The following is a 20,093-nucleotide window of genomic DNA, read 5'->3' on the forward strand; positions in this document are numbered from 1 at the left end:
TTATGAGTATTTCGTAGAGCATAAAAGTGTTCAAAACTAAACCAAAGATGGCAATCGCCCCTTAATGTATTGGTAACGATGGGAAAGAAGAAGATAGTGTAGAACATAAAAGTGACATTTTCTTTTAAAATGTTCATTTAAGCTGAAATATTGATTCAGTCTTCATAGACTCTAGTTCCTCATTTAATATTCGTTGTTTTTCAACTAAAACTGTCGAAAAATTTAAATAAAAAAGGAAAGCTATAATTGAATTCTACGCCAGTGACTGCAGTGAACAGTTCCTGTCAACTCCAGTACAGTCTGTCTCTGTGATGCAGTGCTGAATCTAATTACTGTATCCATAAAAAGCCCATGATTTCTTTAAAGGCCCACATTTAAGACTTTACATTGAACAATCTATTACAAAATAACAGGTAAGTTGTATACCATGGAAAAACTCAGTAGGAATATTAGTTTACCTGAGAATAGTTAGATTTAAAGTTATTGGATCAGTGATCTAGTCCTACATAACAAGTGGTAAATACATGTTATTTTAATTTATAGCCTACCAACCCATGAACCATATTCTAATCAACTGATTATCTGGGGTTATCTCAATTTCTGACCATGAAAATTGATGAAAACCACCTATTCATGGGTTTCACTACCAGTCCCCCGTAATAAAACTATTAAGGGGATGTGAGTGGGAAACCAGGATTTTTGGATGGGGAAACACCAAATAGAAAGTGATTCGCTGAAATATTAGGTAAAATTATAGAATAGTACAATAACCAGTATGTAGGAAATAAGACTTTTATGTAATTTGCAGTGTTTTGAACATTTATATTTTGGGTGACTAGTTGGGGTGAATGTAGTTCGTTGGGACAGGGTAAGATAGGGTAGTCTAAGGGGTGTCCCCGGGGGATTAGCCGCCCCTGTGAGTAAATATAGAAGAATATGGCTCATAGTTTAGGAGGAGAACAGTAAGGTAAGGTTAGGTTAGGTTAGGTAGGGAACATTAGGTTAGGTGATGTTCTTATCTCTGTTTGTAAAATGTGGGTTTTCACTCTGTCCCAACAAACTACAAAGGCTCCTTATATTGATTTCAGGTGGAAACGCATAGTTTTTTTGGTAATTTTGTATATTATTACATCTAGTGACTACGCACAAGAAATATATGATTACCTATAGCAAATAACGAGATTTAACAGGTTTTGATATCCATTTCAATCGCAAACAAACAGATCAACCAATTCGGTTAGTTATAAGTTGACGAATTGGTTGTGATGTTATTACGGATGAAATGAATGAGAAAACCAGTTAAACCACGATATCTACTATAAGAAATCATATATTTCCTGTACGAAATCACACAATGAAATACAATACAAATGAACCATATAAATATTAACACATATACTGAGTTAAAATATATAAACAACAGATGACGGGGACGATAACATAAGCAACGTTACCAATGATTGACAGGACTACCAACGATGCCGAATGGTACACAGTGTTACCAACGGCACGATGTCATTACTAGAGGTAGAAATAAATTTTTCCATACGTAAACTAAATAATACTACCATAAAAATATTACACAATAAATAAAGAGTACCAAAAGGCCACAGAACCTAACAAACCCACCTAACCTTGCCTAGAAGTACCCCGGTCACAAAACATATATAATAAGAATGAGGGAATGACTTACCTTGATACACAGTACTACCAACGGAGACGAATGGTACACAGAACTACCAACGACACGATGTCATTACTAGAGCTAGAACTGCTAAATATCTCCTCATCTCCATATAACTGGTACGAAATATATAAAAAGTACAGAAAGGCCACAGAACCTAACAAACCCACCTAACCTTGCCTAGAAGTACCCCGGTCACAAAACACGAATAATGACTATTGAGGAATGACTTACTTTTATGAAGGAAACGTCGAAACTTGGTGGACTCGGAAGGAAGAGGATGACGGATTAACTTCTATGACTGGGATGTGGATGGTTGGGGGTCATCGGGGTCTTGAGGGTAGGGGGGGTCGATTGGCTGATGTTGTAAAGGAGGGTAGAGGCGACTGGCAGTAATGAAAAAGTGGTGCAGCAACGAATGACGGGGATAGTAGTGGGTGAAAAAGAACCTGGAAAAATATTGCTTGAAATGTCCAGGTATGATTCCAGGCCTCTGAACCCACTCCTTCACTTCTCTCCAGAGACGTTCTATATTTTGAGTATGGATGGTTGGGTCTAGGGGGTCAACGAAATTCTCCGAATGATTAATCGACTTATGAACGTAACCAATTTCCGATAAAGAGTTGTATGCAGCCCACTTATCACTGATAATAATACTACCACGTTTAATATACTTCTGGATGAGGGGAATTAGAGTAGCAGCATCTCGTTTAGTAGAAAGGGGGGGAACTAAAGGGATAATGAAAAATTTCTTGGTCACACGTTCAATACCCCCAAAGACCCATATGGCACTTAACGGTCTACCACGGTTGTATTTACATTTACCAAAATGAGTTTCGTCTATTTCAACAGTAACTCCATCACCACCAATCGCCTCTTGGTTATCGAAGAAGTATTCGGTAACCTCCGAACAGAAACTTCTCCAATCCACACTAGTCTTTGAAGATATGTCTATACCTTCCATGAGGGTCTCATGGTCCGAATGTTTATGCAAAAACTGGTTCGCACATAATATTATCTTCCATGGGGGTAGCCGACTTTGGTCCAAAAAAGTACCTTTATAGGCCGAAACAGTATACCCACAACGACGTTTCTTCTTAGTTTTACGGATGGTGGTTACAGTAGAGCAATAAAACCCGTGAATGTCTGCCCTATAAGATAAAAGCGAATGACACTTGGGGCAGTTTAAACTTTGAGGGATAACATTGTGAGATTTAAGAAAATGATCAACATAACCTGAATTATCACCAAAATCACCATGGAATTGAGCAACTGCTTTTAGATACGGAATGCTGCAACCGGTACAAGTTTCTATATGTTCCATCTCAAAATACGGGAAAAAAAACGCACTAGTAACGAAGGACGAGTAACTAGGTCAAAGGTTAAAACGGGAAAGGCAGGGGAACAATGGGTCGGAAACCAGCGCATACAGAGATAAAGGAATGGGGGGGTAGGGAGATATCTCAATAGGCCTAGAGAGATGATTGGTTAAGGGAAAAACAACGAACAAAAGAGAAAACATGTATGAACTAAATACGGAAACAAGACGAAAGAAAAGTTTTATAAGACAGAGAGAAAAGGAACTAACCAACAAAAATAATTACAAACAATATAGGAAGATAAAATGGAATGAACGATAAATAATAGTGAATGGGAATATAAAATGAGGAGATCATACCGAGAATTAACAGGATAAAAAAACTAGCCCAGGGTAAGAATTTATGTGAAACCGGGAAGGGATAAAGAAATAACCCAACAAATAAAACCAATATAGGAAGGTAAAATGGAATAATATTGAATGGGAATAAAAAATGAAAAAATAACACTAATAAAAAGAGTAAAAGGGGGAGTGGAAACTCCTGCGCAGGGGGCGGGGGGATATATGCGCAGATCGGAAACTGATGAAACGAACGTATGTACAAATGGGAAAGGAATTAACAAAACACAAACCCAATATAGGAAGGTAAAATGGAATGTATGATAAATTATATTGAATGGGAATATAAAATGAGAAAATAATACGGTAATAAAAAGAGTAATAATGGAGAGAAACGAAGGACGGAAGGTGGGGCGAACGAACAAACGAACAAATGGGTGCTAATGTTAGTATGAAACGCTAACATTTGATCTACATCAGGTATGGAATGCTAACATTTAATCTACATCAGGCGTTGGCAGCACTGGTTACTGTATTACTACAAGAAATAACCTTTGAAACGGCTCCTCCCAAATATATCCAGGTATACTGATTTGACTTTTCCTACGGTTATAATAAATACCAGAAAGAAACGTATAGAGAAGAAAAGGACTGAATTACGGTTATATATCGATTCCCCAGTATGTTTTCCCCACCCAAAACCCCGAGTTCCCACTGGGGGTCCCCCATTATCGGCGGATATAGATGTATATATATTTCTGTAACTATTCATTTGCGACGGGAACGAGTGTTATTTTCGAAGGGAGCGTAATTTTTCCTATAAGAAAAAGTAGTTGGAATACCAGGATACATTGAGATGTATTAATATACAATGAAACCGTTTTTTTTAGTTATTGTGGGTTGAATACCATAATTGGAAACCTCTGGCCTTGCGCGAGTTATCATCATCAATTACGTTCGAAAAGTTTTTAAGATATAGGCCTACTGTATACCAGTCTAATTGTATGATATTTAAATTACGAACATTTTTAAACTTTGTTGCTTCTGTCAGTCATTATCATAAAAAAAATGTCATCGTAATAAAAAATAAAATCAGTAATAGTAGTGAAACACGGTCAAAACACTGGAGCTTTCGTTTCCCAGGACTTCCGGACGCATAGGAAAAGTGATTTTTCATCCCATCTTTTACGAAGTCGTTTGTAGCAGTGTCCATCATATTTCATATACCTCCTTATTTAATTTAGTTAATCATTTATTGGTTTTTGCTCTGCTATAGGTATTAGGTTGGCCAGGGCACCAGCCACCCAATGGGATATTACTGTTAGAGAGTTATTGAGTCCTTTGACTGGTCAGACAGTACTACATAACATCCTCTTCTCTGGCTACGGTTCATTTTCCCTTTGCTTACACATACACCGAATAGTTTGGACTATTTACTTATTCTCCTCTGTCCTCATACACCTGACAACACTGAGATTACCAAACAATTCTTCTTTACTCAGTGTAGTTGTTCGGTGGCTACTTTTCTCTTGGTAAGAGTAGACGAGACTCTTTAGCCATGGTAAGCAGCTCTTGTAGGGGAAGGACACTCCAAGATCAAACCATTGTTCTCTAGTAGTGCCATAGCCTCTGTACCTTGGTCTTCCACTGTCTTGGGTTAGAGTTCTCTTGCTTGAGGGTACACTCGGGCACACTATTCTATCATATTTCTATTCCTCTAATTTCATTGAAGTTTTTATAGTTTATACATGAAACATTTATCTTAATTGTTACTTTTGTTAAATATTTTATTTTAATTGTCAATTAATTCTCTTATATCCTTGTTTTCTTTCCTCACTGGGCTATTTTTCCTGTTGGAGGCCCTGGGTTTATAGCATCATGCTTTTCCAACTAGGGTTGTAGCCTATCAAGTAATAATAATAATAATATAGGTCACTTTGCTCGCAATTGAACATTATCTCATTGCTCCTATGTTCTGGCAAGCAGTACATGCTTCGCTACTTGTGTTAGTCCCATTGGCTAGTATTTTGCCGTTAATTATCAGTTATACAAACTTAACAAAGTGGTAACTTAAAGCTTTGCGCTCCAGCCTCTCTTCAAATGTGGACCCGGCTTCTCTTTCCAATTATCAGACTAGATATATCAAACACATTTCTATCCAAACCTTTCCTTATTACCATGATAAGTAAATTAAGAGCTATAATTATGTTGTAAATTCCAATAATAAAAACAAATAACAAATATGTTTTGAATATAAAATGTTGGGCCCTTTATTCTGTTCGATCAAGTAACTTACGACAGAAGCACAACCTGTCATTGATTTTCTGAACTACTGGGAACAAAAGGAACAAAATTGGAATTTTGTTTTCATTAAAATGTGTAACTTTTATAATATAGGTTTCTGCCTGTAGTATATTGGCTTAAAAAAAAGTGTATTCTACAGAAATCTATTCAACTATGCGAGTTCCAATGTCCTAACTAATATTGAATTGTTCTATAATAAAACCAAATATTAATGGTATAAAATGCATAATAAACACTAATAACTGGCATTAAAAAAAAAATTAGTTTTGTTGTTTTATACTTTCTGCAAAAGTAAACTTTTGAGTACCACCATCCTACATAACCTCCAACAGATGGATGAGCCCTAGGTAGGAATCGGGGTTTGTGGTAGGATAAAAGGAAAAGTGATGAATTACAGGATGTAACAGCAGAAAAAAAAAACTTAACAATAAAGGGTTTTTCATGCAAAAATAATATGTTGAAATAACATCTAAAGACTAACTCCCCACCTAACATAACCTAGCAGCCATATCCTTACCTAGTGGGAGGGCATAGACAGCCATATCCTTAGTTTATACTGAGACTTAAGTCTGTGTTGTCTTACTTTGATAGTCAGAGTCTGAGTAATTCGAACCAGTGGAGTTGGAATGTTTCTAGCAACCTTACAATGTTATCAGAATACCACTCTTTCCTTAATTCTGGTCATAGCCAAATAGCAACTAAATCCATTAAAATTATTGGTTTGTATAGGTAGGAAAAATAAAAATTAGTTAAAATTTGGAGTACTATATTATTAAAGGATATCAACAGCTTATTAGGAATAAATAATAATGCCGAGACAATTTTTATTTATTTTAATGTATGAATATCACAATAACCTCGTAGGATTAATATATCATACATGACAACCTCTAATAGAGAAACAACTACCACTATATCAATCTCATATGCAGTTTATGAATGAAACAGGATAAAAACTAAGAAAATGCAGCCATTAGATTTCCTAATTGAACTGTCATTTATGTAAACACCAGGTTTCTGCTGCAAATACACCTGGCAGGCTATAATATACCAAATTGGTAAGAAAATTTTGGAAATTGCTCCCAAATTGTACTGTTACAATTAATTCACAGTGACATATGTTTCTGTTAACAGGACTCAAGAAGTTGATGAACAAATATAGTAAAAATATCAGCAATGTTTCAAGATGCAGTTGTATTTGCAACAAGACTTATCATCAAGAGACCATTGACTTGAAATAAAGGCAATGTTACATCAGTTGTAGGTTTATAATGAATATGCAGTACTGGATAGTCCAAATAACTATATGCTTAAAGTATAAAAACAAGATTACCTGAATGCTAGGAACTTTTTTATATACAGTATATTGCTATTTTCCCTGTTGAAGCCCTTGGGCTTATAGCACCCTGCTTTTCCAACTAGGGTTATAGCTTAGCTAGTAGTAGTAATAATAATAATAATAATAATAATAATAATAATAATAATGATAATAATAATAATATATCTAGAGCTTCCTGCCTGCTTACTTAGTCCTCTTTCTATTCCTCACCAACATATGAAAGTGAATCACAATGTTTACTTATGGTCTAGTGTTTTAAGTTTCAAACTTGTGACTAGCAATCAAAACTAAAAGTGCAAGGCCTACAAATGATAAGGATCATAATGTAGTTTACCAATGAGCTAAAATTCATAGCTCTCATGCCTCCCCAGGGCCTAAGCAAGGAGCTCCCCATCAGCAATAATATACCCAAGCGAATCTTTATTATACTGTAAGTGTCATAAAGTAATTTAAATAGATGAAAGAGTCACATTTCCAGACCTGAAATGGATTTGATGACTATTCAGAGACAAAGAAACACAGTGAGCTGAGCAAGAGTGGATTCCTGAAGGTAGTACTCCAATAGCGAGTCTGCCAACCTTGGCAGTAGTGATAAGAAAATAATTAACTGTGCACTCTGAACACAAGAATGAGCAGATGTCTATAGAAAATGTACCTTTAATATTGTACAGTGCAGAAGGTCCCCCACTTAAAAACATTCGGAGATACAATCATAAATCCTACAAGGAATAACAAAGATAAGATTAATACTTTAATAAAACAATATTGTATCCCTTTTACCCCCAAAGGACGTACTGGTACGTTTCACAAAACTCATCCCTTTACCCCCATGGACTTACTGGTACGTCATTGCAAAAAACTGCTATTTACATTTTTTTTTTTTTTTTTTTTGCATATTTTTGATAATTTTTTGAGAAACCTCAGGCATTTTCCAAGAGAATGGGACCAACCTGACCTCTCTATGACAAAAATTAGAGCAATTTAAAAAAATATACTGCAAAATGTGCTTGAAAAAAAAATAACCCTGGGGTTTAAGGGTTGGAAAGTTCCAAATAGCCTGGGGGGTAAAAGGGATATCATATAATACAGTAAGCAAAACAACTTTTGTAATGACCAGGTGTTTATTTCATATGAAACACAACTATTTATTGACTTGTAGCTGGACTTCATTGGCATGGATTTCAGATTAGGTTATTTTAGGCCAAAATTTAACAAAACTACTTAAAAACAGCTTCTAAGAACCTCTTAAGTTTGTAATTTTCAATATTAAACTTACCCGATGATCATATAGCTGTCAGCTCTGCTGCCCGACAGAAAAAACCTACGGGCGGAATACGCCAGCGATCGCTATACAGGTGGGGGTGTACATCAACAGCGCCATCTGTCGAGTAGGTACTCAAGTACTCTATGTCAACACAGAACCAATTTTCTCTCTGTCGTGCCACCGGCAAGACCTACTGAATACGCTCTTGTTTTCTGGATTGAATTTCACGTTATTTGGTGAAGTATTCATCTCTAGTTATTAGCTATCGCTGTGCAGAAGTTATCTTCAATACTTCCTTGCATTCTTTTTTTGGATTTGGATTATTTGTTGACGACTTGGATAGATTTTGAATTCCCCCCTTTGACTAATTCAAGATGTCTGACCCTTCTCAAGTCCCCAAGTACAGGAAATGTAGCGCTAGGGACTGTTCAAGGCGTCTTCCCAAGGCCTCTATCGATCCGCACACCGTTTGTTCCAATTGTAGGGGTAAAGCCTGTCAATTGGAAGATCGATGTGAGGATTGCGATGGGCTTTCGGAATTCGGGTTTCAAGAATACCTGAAATATGCACGTAGGCTAGAGAAGGATAGGCTCAGGAGGAGTTCGTCTCGCTCTATTGATCTTTCCTCTCCCCATGCCCCTCAACCTATTCCTTCCCCTGTAGTGGTTGCACCCGACCCCCCTGCTAGCTCTCATCAACCTTCAATGGCGGATATGATGCGTGCCATTCAGGCTCTAGGTGAGAGAGTCGAGTCATTGGCTAATGACCGCAATCAACTCATGGCTGATGTCAGAGAGTTGAAAGGTAAAAGTGCAGTGGGAAGTGAAGTGAGTGTCAGTGCAGTGAAAAGTGTCAGTGTTACGCATGAGGGTGCGTCTGTTCGTGCCTGTCGTCCTCCCAGTCCGGGACCTCTTGCAAGCTCCCAAGCCCAGGGGAGAAGCAATGTCGTACGACCAAAGGGTTCGACAGGCTTTAATCAGCGTACAGACGTACCCTCCGTGGTTTCGGACGTATCTTACCGAGATCGTCCCACCCACAAGAAGACGAGTGAGCCCATTTTGTCCTCGTCTGCGGAAGAGGTTTCTAGACAGAAACGATGGACCAAGGTCTCACGGCCTCTTAAGCGTAAGGTCCCTTCCGAGCTAGTCCAACGGCCCAGGTGTAGCCACTGGGTCAGTTCGGACTCGCTGCAGTCCTCCGACGACTGCACACCTCCCAAGAGAGGCAAAGTGGTACCGCAACAGGCAGTAACTCCGTCTGTTGCCGCACCCGCTGTTTTCGACCCTCAGTCTCAACGGACAGTAGCTCCGTCTGTTACCACTTTTGTAGACCCTAAGTGGTCTTTACTGCAGTCTATGCAGACTCAGTTAGCTGCGGTTATGCAGGAGTTTCGTGCGGAGAAGGTTGACACTGCTCCCGTTAGCCTACAACCTGCCACGGTTGTGCGCCCAGCTCACGCTGAGGCTGCCTGCTCCCACACTCCGGCTACGGAGAAGGTTCACGCTGCACCCGTTAACCTACAACCTGCCACGGTTGTGCGCACAGCAGACGCTGAGGCTGCCTGCTCCCACACTCCGGCTGTGAGAGCTCCTCCACCCATGCGCAGTCGACCCTGCCAGACGCATGCTGACTCCCACAGACGCACGGAGCACTCCGTTGCCGTGCGTGAGCTACCACAACAACAGGAGGGTGGAGTTAGGCTGCCGTGTTTTGACGCGGTGCGTCAGCCTCCGCAACCCACGGTGGTCTCCGCTATCCTTCCACAGTCGGGTGTAGACTCTTTGCGCACCCACTCAGCTTTGGTTGTTGCCAGTTCTCAGACTGACCAACAGTGGCATGATGTTGGGTCCAGTGCAGCCACGCATGCACCCGTGCTGCCGGACTCAGCCATCCAGCCCACTCCGTTGTCTCTTCCTCCTCAACATTCAGACGATGGTATCTCTGATGATGACGAAGCTGCACATCTTGACGACCAACACTACGACATCGAAGAACCCAAGACCACGCCTCCCTCCTTAGACTTTAGGAAAGTGCTTGCGCTCTTTAAGGATTTGTATCCAGACCAGTTTGTGTCTGCAGCACCACGCTCACCTCCCTCTGAGTTCGCTTTAGGCATGCAGTCAGCAGCTCCTGCCTTTACGAAGCTCGTACTCGCTCGCTCGTCCAAGAGAGCTTTAAGGGTACTGGGAGAGTGGTTGCAGTCTAAGAAGCAGTTGGGAAAGACTTCCTTCATGTTTCCCCCGGTCAAGCTTGCTTCCAGATCTAGCGTCTGGTATGCCACGGGAGAAGTTCTCGGCTTGGGAGTTCCTGCCTCTGCCCAGGGCGACTTCTCAAGTCTAGTAGACTCTCCCCGCAGGCTGGCTATGAGACGCTCCAAGATTTGCTGGACCCCTTCGGACATGGACCATCTTATGAAGGGAGTTTTCCGCGCTTTCGAGGTCTTTAACTTCCTGGACTGGTGTTTGGGAGCATTGAGCAGGAAGACCTCCCCTTTGGATAAGGAAACTTCCATGCTCATCATGTCCTGCATGGACAAAGCCATTCGGGATGGGTCTAGTGAGCTTGCGGCTTCTTTCGTGTCTGGGGTACTCAAGAAGCGAGATCACCTTTGCTCCTTCTTATCAGCTGGAGTCACCCCATGTCAAAAGTCGGAGCTGATGTTCGCTCCACTCTCTAAGTGTCTCTTCCCTGAAGAGTTGATCAAGGAGATTGCTGCCTCCTTGATCCAGAAAGACACCCATGACCTGGTGGCTTCTTCCGCACGCAAAGTCACACCTTTGCCCTCCGTACCTAGACCTAGGATGGACACGCCAGCTTCAAGGTTCATCCCGCCCTTTCGTGGCAGAGCCTCCAGCAGAGGAGGTGCTCGTGCCGGAAGTCAAAGTGGGAGCAAAAAGAAGGGTTCCAAGTCCTCTAGAGGCAGAGTCTGACTGCCATCCTCTTCAGACAGCAGTGGGAGCCAGGCTCAAGAACTACTGGCAGGCCTGGGAGAACAGGGGCGCAGACGTACAGTCTGTGAAGTTACTCAGAGAGGGGTACAAGATTCCATTCTTACGCAAGCCGCCTCTAGCAACGACTCCCATCAACCTCTCTCCCAGGTACAGAGAGGAGGAAAAGAGGCTAGCTTTACAGCAAGAGGTGTCTCTCTTACTACAAAAGGGAGCGGTAGTCATAGTCCGGGACCATCAATCCCCGGGCTTCTACAACCGCCTCTTCTTAGTGCCGAAGAAGACAGGAGGGTGGAGACCGGTGCTAGACGTCAGTTCTCTGAATGTCTTTGTCACAAAGCAGACGTTCACCATGGAGACGACAAAGTCGGTTCTAGCATCGGTCAGGAAGGAAGACTGGATGGTCTCGTTAGACCTAAAGGACGCGTACTTTCACGTCCCCATCCACCCAGATTCCCAACCTTTTCTAAGGTTCGTTTTCAGGAAGGTCGTCTACCAGTTCCAAGCCCTGTGCTTTGGCCTAAGCACGGCACCTCTAGTTTTTACCAAACTGATGAGGAATATTGCCAAATTCCTTCACTTAGCAAACATCAGAGCCTCCCTCTATTTGGACGACTGGCTTTTAAGAGCTGCGTCAAGTCGTCGCTGTCTGGAGAATCTACAGTGGACTCTAGATCTGACCAAGGAATTGGGTCTCCTGGTCAACATAGAAAAGTCCCAACTCGTCCCATCCCAAACTATAGTTTACCTAGGCATGGAGATTCAGAGTCAAGCTTTTCGGGCTTTTCCGTCGGCCCCCAGAATCAATCAAGCCCAAGAATGCATCCAGTCCATGCTGAAGAAGGACCGGTGTTCTGTCAGACAGTGGATGAGTCTGATAGGGACGCTTTCATCACTGGACCAGTTCATCGCGTTAGGGAGACTTCACCTTCGCCCCCTTCAATTTCACTTAACTGCTCACTGGAGAAAGGACAAGACGCTAGAAGCGGTCTCAGTTCCTGTTTCCGAGAAGATGAAGTCGTCACTGACTTGGTGGAAGAACATCATTCTCCTCAGGGAAGGTCTGCCACTGGCTGTTCAGACCCCCGACCACCTTCTCTTCTCGGACGCATCGGACACGGGCTGGGGTGCGACGTTGGACGGTCGGGAATGCTCGGGCACGTGGAATGCGGTTCAAAGCGAGTTACACATCAACTGCAAGGAGCTACTGGCAGTTCATCTGGCCTTGAGAAGCTTCAAGTCCCTCCTTCTGGGCAAGGTGGTGGAGGTGAACTCCGACAACACCACAGCACTGGCGTACATCTCCAAGCAAGGAGGGACTCATTCGATGAAGTTGTACGAGATCGCAAGGGACCTCCTCACCTGGTCAAGAGATCGAAACATATCCCTTGTAACGAGGTTCATTCAAGGCGACATGAATGTCATGGCAGACCGCCTCAGCCGGAAGGGTCAAATCATCCCAACAGAGTGGACCCTTCACAAGAATGTATGCAACAAACTATGGGCATTGTGGGGCCAACCCACCATAGATCTGTTTGCAACCTCGATGACCAAGAGGCTCCCAAATTATTGCTCACCGATTCCGGACCCAGCAGCTGTTCACATAGATGCCTTTCTTCTGGATTGGTCCCATCTAGACCTTTATGCGTTCCCCCCGTTCAAGATTGTCAACAGAGTACTGCAGAAGTTCGCCTCTCACGAAGGGACAAGGTTGACGTTGGTTGCTCCCCTCTGGCCCGCGAGAGAATGGTTCACCGAGGTACTGCAATGGCTAGTAGACGTTCCCAGAACACTTCCTCTAAGAGTGGACCTTCTGCGTCAGCCGCATGTAAAGAAGGTACACCTAAGCCTCCACGCTCTTCGTCTGACTGCCTTCAGACTATCGAAAGACTCTCGAGAGCTAGAGGCTTTTCGAAGGAGGCAGCCAGAGCGATTGCTAGAGCTAGGAGGACATCCACTCTCAAAGTCTACCAGTCGAAGTGGGAAGTCTTCCGAAGTTGGTGCAAGTCCAAATCAGTATCCTCAACCAGTACCTCTGTAACTCAGATAGCTGACTTCCTGTTATACCTAAGGAAGGAAAGATCCCTTTCAGCTCCCACGATCAAGGGTTACAGAAGCATGTTAGCAGCAGTCTTCCGTCACAGAGGCTTAGATCTGTCCAACAACAAGGATCTACAAGACCTCCTTAAGTCTTTTGAGACAACGAAAGAGCGTCGGTTGGCCACACCAGGTTGGAACTTAGACGTGGTACTAAGATTCCTTATGTCAGCAAGGTTCGAGCCACTTCAATCAGCCTCTTTTAAAGATCTCACTTTGAAAACTCTTTTTCTCGTCTGCTTAGCAACAGCTAAAAGAGTCAGTGAAATACACGCCTTCAGCAGGAACATTGGATTTACATCTGAAACGGCTACATGTTCCTTACAGCTTGGTTTTTTAGCCAAAAACGAACTTCCTTCTCGTCCTTGGCCGAAATCGTTCGAAATTCCAAGCCTTGCTAGTTTGGTTGGAAATGAACAAGAAAGAGTACTGTGCCCAGTAAGAGCTCTTAAGTACTATTTGAAACGGACTAAGCCATTACGTGGACAATCAGAAGCTTTATGGTGTGCCATTAAGAAACCTTCTTTACCAATGTCGAAGAATGCAGTTTCTTATTATATCAGACTTTTAATTCGAGAAGCTCATTCCCATCATGATGAGGAGGACCATGCTTTGCTGAAGGTAAGGACACATGAAGTTAGAGCTGTCGCAACTTCAGTGGCCTTCAAACAAAACAGATCTCTGCAGAGTGTAATGGATGCAACCTATTGGAGAAGCAAGTCAGTGTTTGCATCATTTTACCTTAAAGATGTCCAGTCTCTTTACGAGAACTGCTACACCCTGGGACCATTCGTAGCAGCGAGTGCAGTAGTGGGTGAGGGCTCAGCCACTACATTCCCATAATCCCATAACCTTTTTTAATCTTTCTCTTGAAATGCTTTTTATTGTTGTTTTTTGGGTTGTCCGGAAGGCTAAGAAGCCTTTCGCATCCTGGTTGATTTGGCGGGTGGTCAAATTCTTTCTTGAGAAGCGCCTAGATTAGAGGTTGTGATGAGGTCCTTTAGTATGGGTTGCAGCCCTTCATACTTCAGCTCCTAGGAGTCGCTCAGCATCCTATGAGGATCGCGAGGCTCAGTAAGGAAGACGTACTTAAAAAGGCAGAGTAATTGTTCAAGTCGACTTCCTTACCAGGTACTTATTAATTTTATGTTTGTTATTTTGAATAACTGCTAAAATGAAATACGGAATACTTAGCTCTTAAGGTTAACATATATGCTGGTCTCTACCCACCCCCCTGGGTGTGAATCAGCTATATGATCATCGGGTAAGTTTAATATTGAAAAATGTTATTTTCATTAGTAAAATAAATTTTTGAATATACTTACCCGATGATCATAAATTAAAGGACCCACCCTTCCTCCCCAATAGAGACCCAGTGGACCGAGGAGAAAATTGGTTCTGTGTTGACATAGAGTACTTGAGTACCTACTCGACAGATGGCGCTGTTGATGTACACCCCCACCTGTATAGCGATCGCTGGCGTATTCCGCCCGTAGGTTTTTTCTGTCGGGCAGCAGAGCTGACAGCTATATGATCATCGGGTAAGTATATTCAAAAATTTATTTTACTAATGAAAATAACATGTTGAGGAGCTTCTGTACTGTAACTACTCTTCACATGTTAGGAAATACAGCGATGATTTTAAGTACTTTTTTGTGTTTTTTTTATAATCTTATTTAAAAAATTTTTTAATTAAATTATTTTGCTTAATCGACTGAACTATACATATTTATTTTAGGTAAGGGTCTGATAATAACAGGTTGAATATGAATATAATAAACAATATAGAATAGACACTAGTAGTGTTTTTTCAGGTAAAATGCTTAATGAACTACTTAAAAAATTAGACAAGAAGTTGATAATATTAAAATGATGATTAATTCACAGCACCTAAGTTTTAAAAGGTAATTGTACTAATTTTCAGAATGTTAACTTTTTTTTTTTTTACCCACACCTTAGTACTTTATTTTAATTGTTTCAAGAAAAGGTTTTAAATCTTAAAGTAAAACTTCTTGCTTCATAACAAGACACAAAATTAAACTTACAATGGATCTACTGTTATGTATAAAAAGTTAATTAAACTTTATCTTATAGAAAGAGAGCTGTACTATAAAGTAAGGCACTGGTATGTTTTGTCTTAATCTTGAAATAAAAGCATAATTGAATCAACATTTGTGAACCGTCTATTATAACAAAGTTCATGTCCAAGACAGTGTTCAATGATGTAGGCTACAGTTCAGTATCTATTTCAAATTCAATTTGCTTAACAGGTGATCAAATTGAACACTTCTCCATTAACATTACAGTAACAGTTGATAGTTCAAACCATACAAAGTGTTATTCAATGCTAGAAAAGGATACTTTTAATATCTGGAATAGTGACCAAATAATCCCAGTTTTTTGTACTAACTTCAATAGGAATAATACAAAACTGGACATTTATAAATGTAAAAAAATTAAAGTTTCCTTTTACTAATTGCATCTCACCTTTTAGTGACCAAATAATCCTGGTTTTTGTACTAACTTCGATAGGAATAATACGTAACTGGACTTTTATAAATGTAAAAAATTTAAAGTTTCCTTTTACTAATTGCATTTCACCTTAAGCTGAACTGATAACACAGTTAATCACAGACTTGAAAGACAAGAATTGGCCATATGATCACTTAGAGAAATAGAATAAGTACTATTTTATACTATCGTCAACTTCACCCAACACACATACTCTTAACTAAAGCTTCGTAGTGTATGTTTCCTGTCTAAATCAGATAACTAAATATCAAGAATATAAACAGAATAGCACAGGACTATTGTCAATTTTTTTTAGTGAGTCAGATTTGCACCTACTCGCTGGGGTGCCCTTTTAGCTCAGAAAAAGTTTCTTAATAGCTGATTGGTCGGAAGTATTTTTGTCTGAATACTTTCTACCAATCGGCTATTAGGAAACTTTTCCGAGCTAAAAGGACACCCTTGCGAGTCGGTGCAAATCTGCTTCACTAAAAAAAATTGACTATAGGTACATTACATGCAGTGATAATACTTTAAAATACTGTCCTAAATGTTTATATATAGTAATTAAATGGCTAAAGTAATGGTATGTTTCAGTCATGAATACATTTTTTTCTCCATCAAACTCAGCATTCTAAAATTGACCGGTACTATATGACCGTTATGCTGATTTCAGAATTTTTTGAGTTTTCTTTATACACACAGCAGGATTTTCAAAGCTATCGTGTTATTTAAATTGATATATGGTGCATGGAACCTTTTGATATTGGTTACAACTCAAAGCCACAAATAAGTACAGTACTTAAAAAAAAAACTTAAAGTTTTTTTTGTCATTTATAGCTACATAATAACTTGCCCTTCAAGGACTCTTAAATCTCTACATATAAAAATAACAAATGCTAAATTAGATAACAAAATTAAGTATACCACCAATTTTAAAATGATTATCACAGCAAGTCTGAATGCCCCCCAACATGACTTGGTTAGAGAACTTACCTAAAGTTCCAACATTTACTCTATACAACCCAGCTTCTTGATTATCTTAATATAGGAGGATGATTGAACTATAAGAATGCTTAAAAGAACACTTTCATACAGTATTCAACATCCAACAATCCTCTGGAACATTAAAATGTTGACTCCCCTTCAGAGCGTAGTTCTGCAAATGGGACGTGCTTATCTTTGATGACCCAAACTTGGTCAATTACTTTTCCCTCCTGCAAATGGAAATAGAGAAGAGAATATGTATGTAAGATATCAACAAACAGCTTTACTAATAAGTGAAAAATGACTGTTCTGAATTTTCCCTCTCAAAATATAAGTATAGTTGCTAAAACTAAAAGAACTACTGAACAACATAATTTTAATCATAGAAATTTTCATAAACACATTAATGATAATTGTGGAATAATTGAAGTAAAGTCAGTGGCTTTATCCTGTATAGAGAATATGTTTGGTTAAAGTGATAAAAGACATAAGTTAATCTAATCTAAGAAATCAAAATCACTCGCAGAGAAGCTGATCTTGGAAGAATTAGAATATATATCTTACTGTGGACTATGAACTTCATACAGTGCTGAGAGGGAAGGAAGAAAAGACTAACATCAGTTTGAATGATGAAGGAGAAATTTTTGACAAAATTTAAAGATTTTTAAAAGAATGATGTGCAAGAATACTATATTCCAAAAGTAGCCATATAAAAGAATCTATGATACATAGCCTAATAGTGCAGGGACATCAGCACAGAAAAATCTATTGGAGGAAATCTTTAAAGAAATCAACTGTAGAATGAAGTTTCATATGTGGATATCATATAAGAACCCTGCAGAGATTTGGTGTTCAGCAGTTGGAAGCTAGAGGTGAAGTCTTAAAGAAACAGATGGTTTGAACATATAGAGGCAAAGTGAGAAGCAAGAACATGGAACCAGTTGGAACATGACCTGTAGAAATTAAATCAGAAGAGAATACAGGCACATAATGAGCAAGTTGGAAGAGTGAAATTGTCCCATTCTATGCCTAATCTTATACTGTACATATAATTACTGTACCTAACTTGTACTATTCTGTAATAGGATAATTTATAAAACTGCTTGGCAATAATTGTGTAGAAGTCTATAAGCATACATAAAACATCGACAACAAAGTCTTAAATACTGCGCTGAAGTACTTCAAGGCAAAATACTAATTAAAAATAATTAAAATATGGAAATATTGTATTTATAATATCTTTCAGCATTCCTAGCTTTGTTAAATAGCAGATGGTGATATCTTTTCAATGTCCTATTGTGTACCTTAACAAAATTACCCTGCAATTTCATAAAAATAATAATGACCACTCTCTTTAAACAAACGCTAATTACAGCCCTAAACAAAAACAATAAACTGTAAAAATCAAAACTTATTTTTTCTCTTGTACTTACCTGGTCATCAGAGACTTGTTCAAAGTACAGGTGTGTGGCATTATGAGCCGTGAGGCGAGTGTATCCGTAATCACTGTTACGGAAGGCAGACCAGTAAGGCTTCTCGGGTGTAAAGTGATCGTGTCGTTCTTGACAACCAGCCGAGCCAGTGATGATGTGTATAGGAGCCCTGGAAAGCAATTTTTTATGACATTGTGAGGGATGAAGTTAAACACTAATGGAATTCAAAGTATGATTGCTATTAGGTATAGAACATTGCATCTATCCCCTCCAGAGCTTTCAATGACAATGTTTCTTTAGCTAGATGAAACTCATTTCAAATTCTAGGCCTAACTACTCTTGACTGCAAAACGGATTTTGAGCGAAGCGAAAAATCTATTTTTGGGTGAGATAGCCATGGCGTCCTGATGGAAGGTTCCTGTTTGGTAGCTTCCTTGGGTATAAGACTACTAAGATATTCCCAGAGAATTTAACCACAGGTTATCACAGAATTCTAACTTCTGGAGCGAGTATCTCAAAGGTTTCCCTTTAAGACATCGTAATACAACAGGGGACACGCATGTCTGGTCGTGCCACATAGCTATCTCCACCCCGAACAGAGTTAACGCTTCGGTGTGTAAGGGCTGAGAATAGCTGGGAGCCGTTCCACAGCTAATCTCACTCGTGGCTACTACTGATACTCGAGACGTAAACAAACGGACGCCATTGCTCTAATGACGTCACGCGCGTCTTTATCCTGGCGCCAGTTGCTGCCCATCACCATGATACAATTGTGTAGGGTGGGAACAAACTGAACGAAGTAGTAGGGAGGGTCCATCAGGACGCCATGGCTATCTCACCCAAAAATAGATTTTTCGCTTCGCTCAAAATCCGTTTTTTGGGCTCAAGCCATGGCGTCCTGATGGAAGAGTACCAGAGAATCAATGTATCGTGGTAGATTTTCCCCCAGAGTTAAGTGCCTAGGCATTGACAAAATAGCAAAGTAATCTTAGGTAAGAACCATCGGAACGAAGTATCCTGCCCCCCATTGGTAGGAAGTTCCCATGGGCTATGCCGACGTCAAAGTGGTATTGAAGGGCTATTCATCTTGACAGAAGAACTTTTAAGAGCTTAGAGATGAAGCAGAATGTTTAATATTTGTATAGGAACATTCTGAAGTAGGCCAGTGGTGGTTGGGCACTGTGTGTAGAGTTCATCTCCTGATTATCAGAAGTAAGTATTCGTGTAGGAACCTTACTGAGACAAGGTGAATATAATTTAGGAATAGACATCTTAAATTCTTCATGACCATAAGAAAGGAGGAATAAATAAAACTATGACAGTATGTATTTCATAGTAAGTAGGAGCTGAAAGAGACGCATAAGTAATAAAATAGAAATTTTATTTCACAATGCAGAAATTAAATAATTTACAGCAAAAGTAAAGTTCATTTACAGTAATAATAATGTACATAGAAATAAAGGCATGCTCTTGAATCTGAAAGGGAATTTCAGGATTAGTAGGTACTCGTTCTCGAGGAACGCAAGTCTTTAAATAACACATCATGCTCAAGGCATGCGGCACTTGTGTGACACTATGACATTTCACCTGGGATAAGAACAGTTATAAAAGCACTAAGTGTTTTTAGACATCACTATGAATCACTCGAGGGTCAACATAGGCACCCGAAGAGTTAGAGTCCCAAGTAACTCACTGTTCTACGCAGAGTTAGGTGCAGGTTTCATAACACTACCTGCGGCTACCACAAAATGTTTGATTTCGTGCACTTGTTTCGCATAATGTTTAAAGAAAACTCGCGAGGACTTCCAGCCCGTAAAGTTCTTAAGGCTCTCGAAGTCCATGCTCTGAAAGAAGTTCAGAGAAGATGCCACT

General features: G+C 40.0%; 2 protein-coding genes across 7 annotated transcripts in view; one reads left to right on the forward strand and one right to left on the reverse strand.

The window, feature by feature from the left end:
• Positions 1-224: 224 nt before the first annotated feature.
• The window catches only part of LOC137658777 (uncharacterized), a 65,674-nt gene continuing 45,805 nt past the window's right edge, over positions 225-20,093 (forward strand). Inside the window, exon 1 of one of the 2 annotated variants that reach the window (XM_068393803.1) lies at positions 225-413. The gene's annotated coding sequence lies outside the window, so the exon portion shown is untranslated. The remainder of the gene's footprint in view (positions 414-20,093) is intronic. The other variant, XM_068393802.1, reaches the window with a different exon arrangement.
• LOC137658776 (acid phosphatase type 7-like) overlaps positions 16,799-20,093 on the reverse strand; it is an 80,155-nt gene continuing 76,860 nt past the window's right edge. For all 5 annotated transcript variants that reach the window (XM_068393801.1, XM_068393799.1, XM_068393797.1 and 2 more), the window contains exons 10-11: positions 18,222-18,390; positions 16,799-17,018 (exon numbers count right to left, since the gene is read on the reverse strand). In XM_068393801.1, the coding sequence (XP_068249902.1) occupies positions 16,929-17,018; positions 18,222-18,390 (259 nt within the window). In that variant the 3' untranslated portion in view covers positions 16,799-16,928. The remainder of the gene's footprint in view (positions 17,019-18,221; positions 18,391-20,093) is intronic.

This window comes from Palaemon carinicauda, chromosome 19, assembly GCF_036898095.1.
Source record: "Palaemon carinicauda isolate YSFRI2023 chromosome 19, ASM3689809v2, whole genome shotgun sequence".
Classification (NCBI taxonomy): Eukaryota; Metazoa; Arthropoda; class Malacostraca; order Decapoda; family Palaemonidae; genus Palaemon; species Palaemon carinicauda.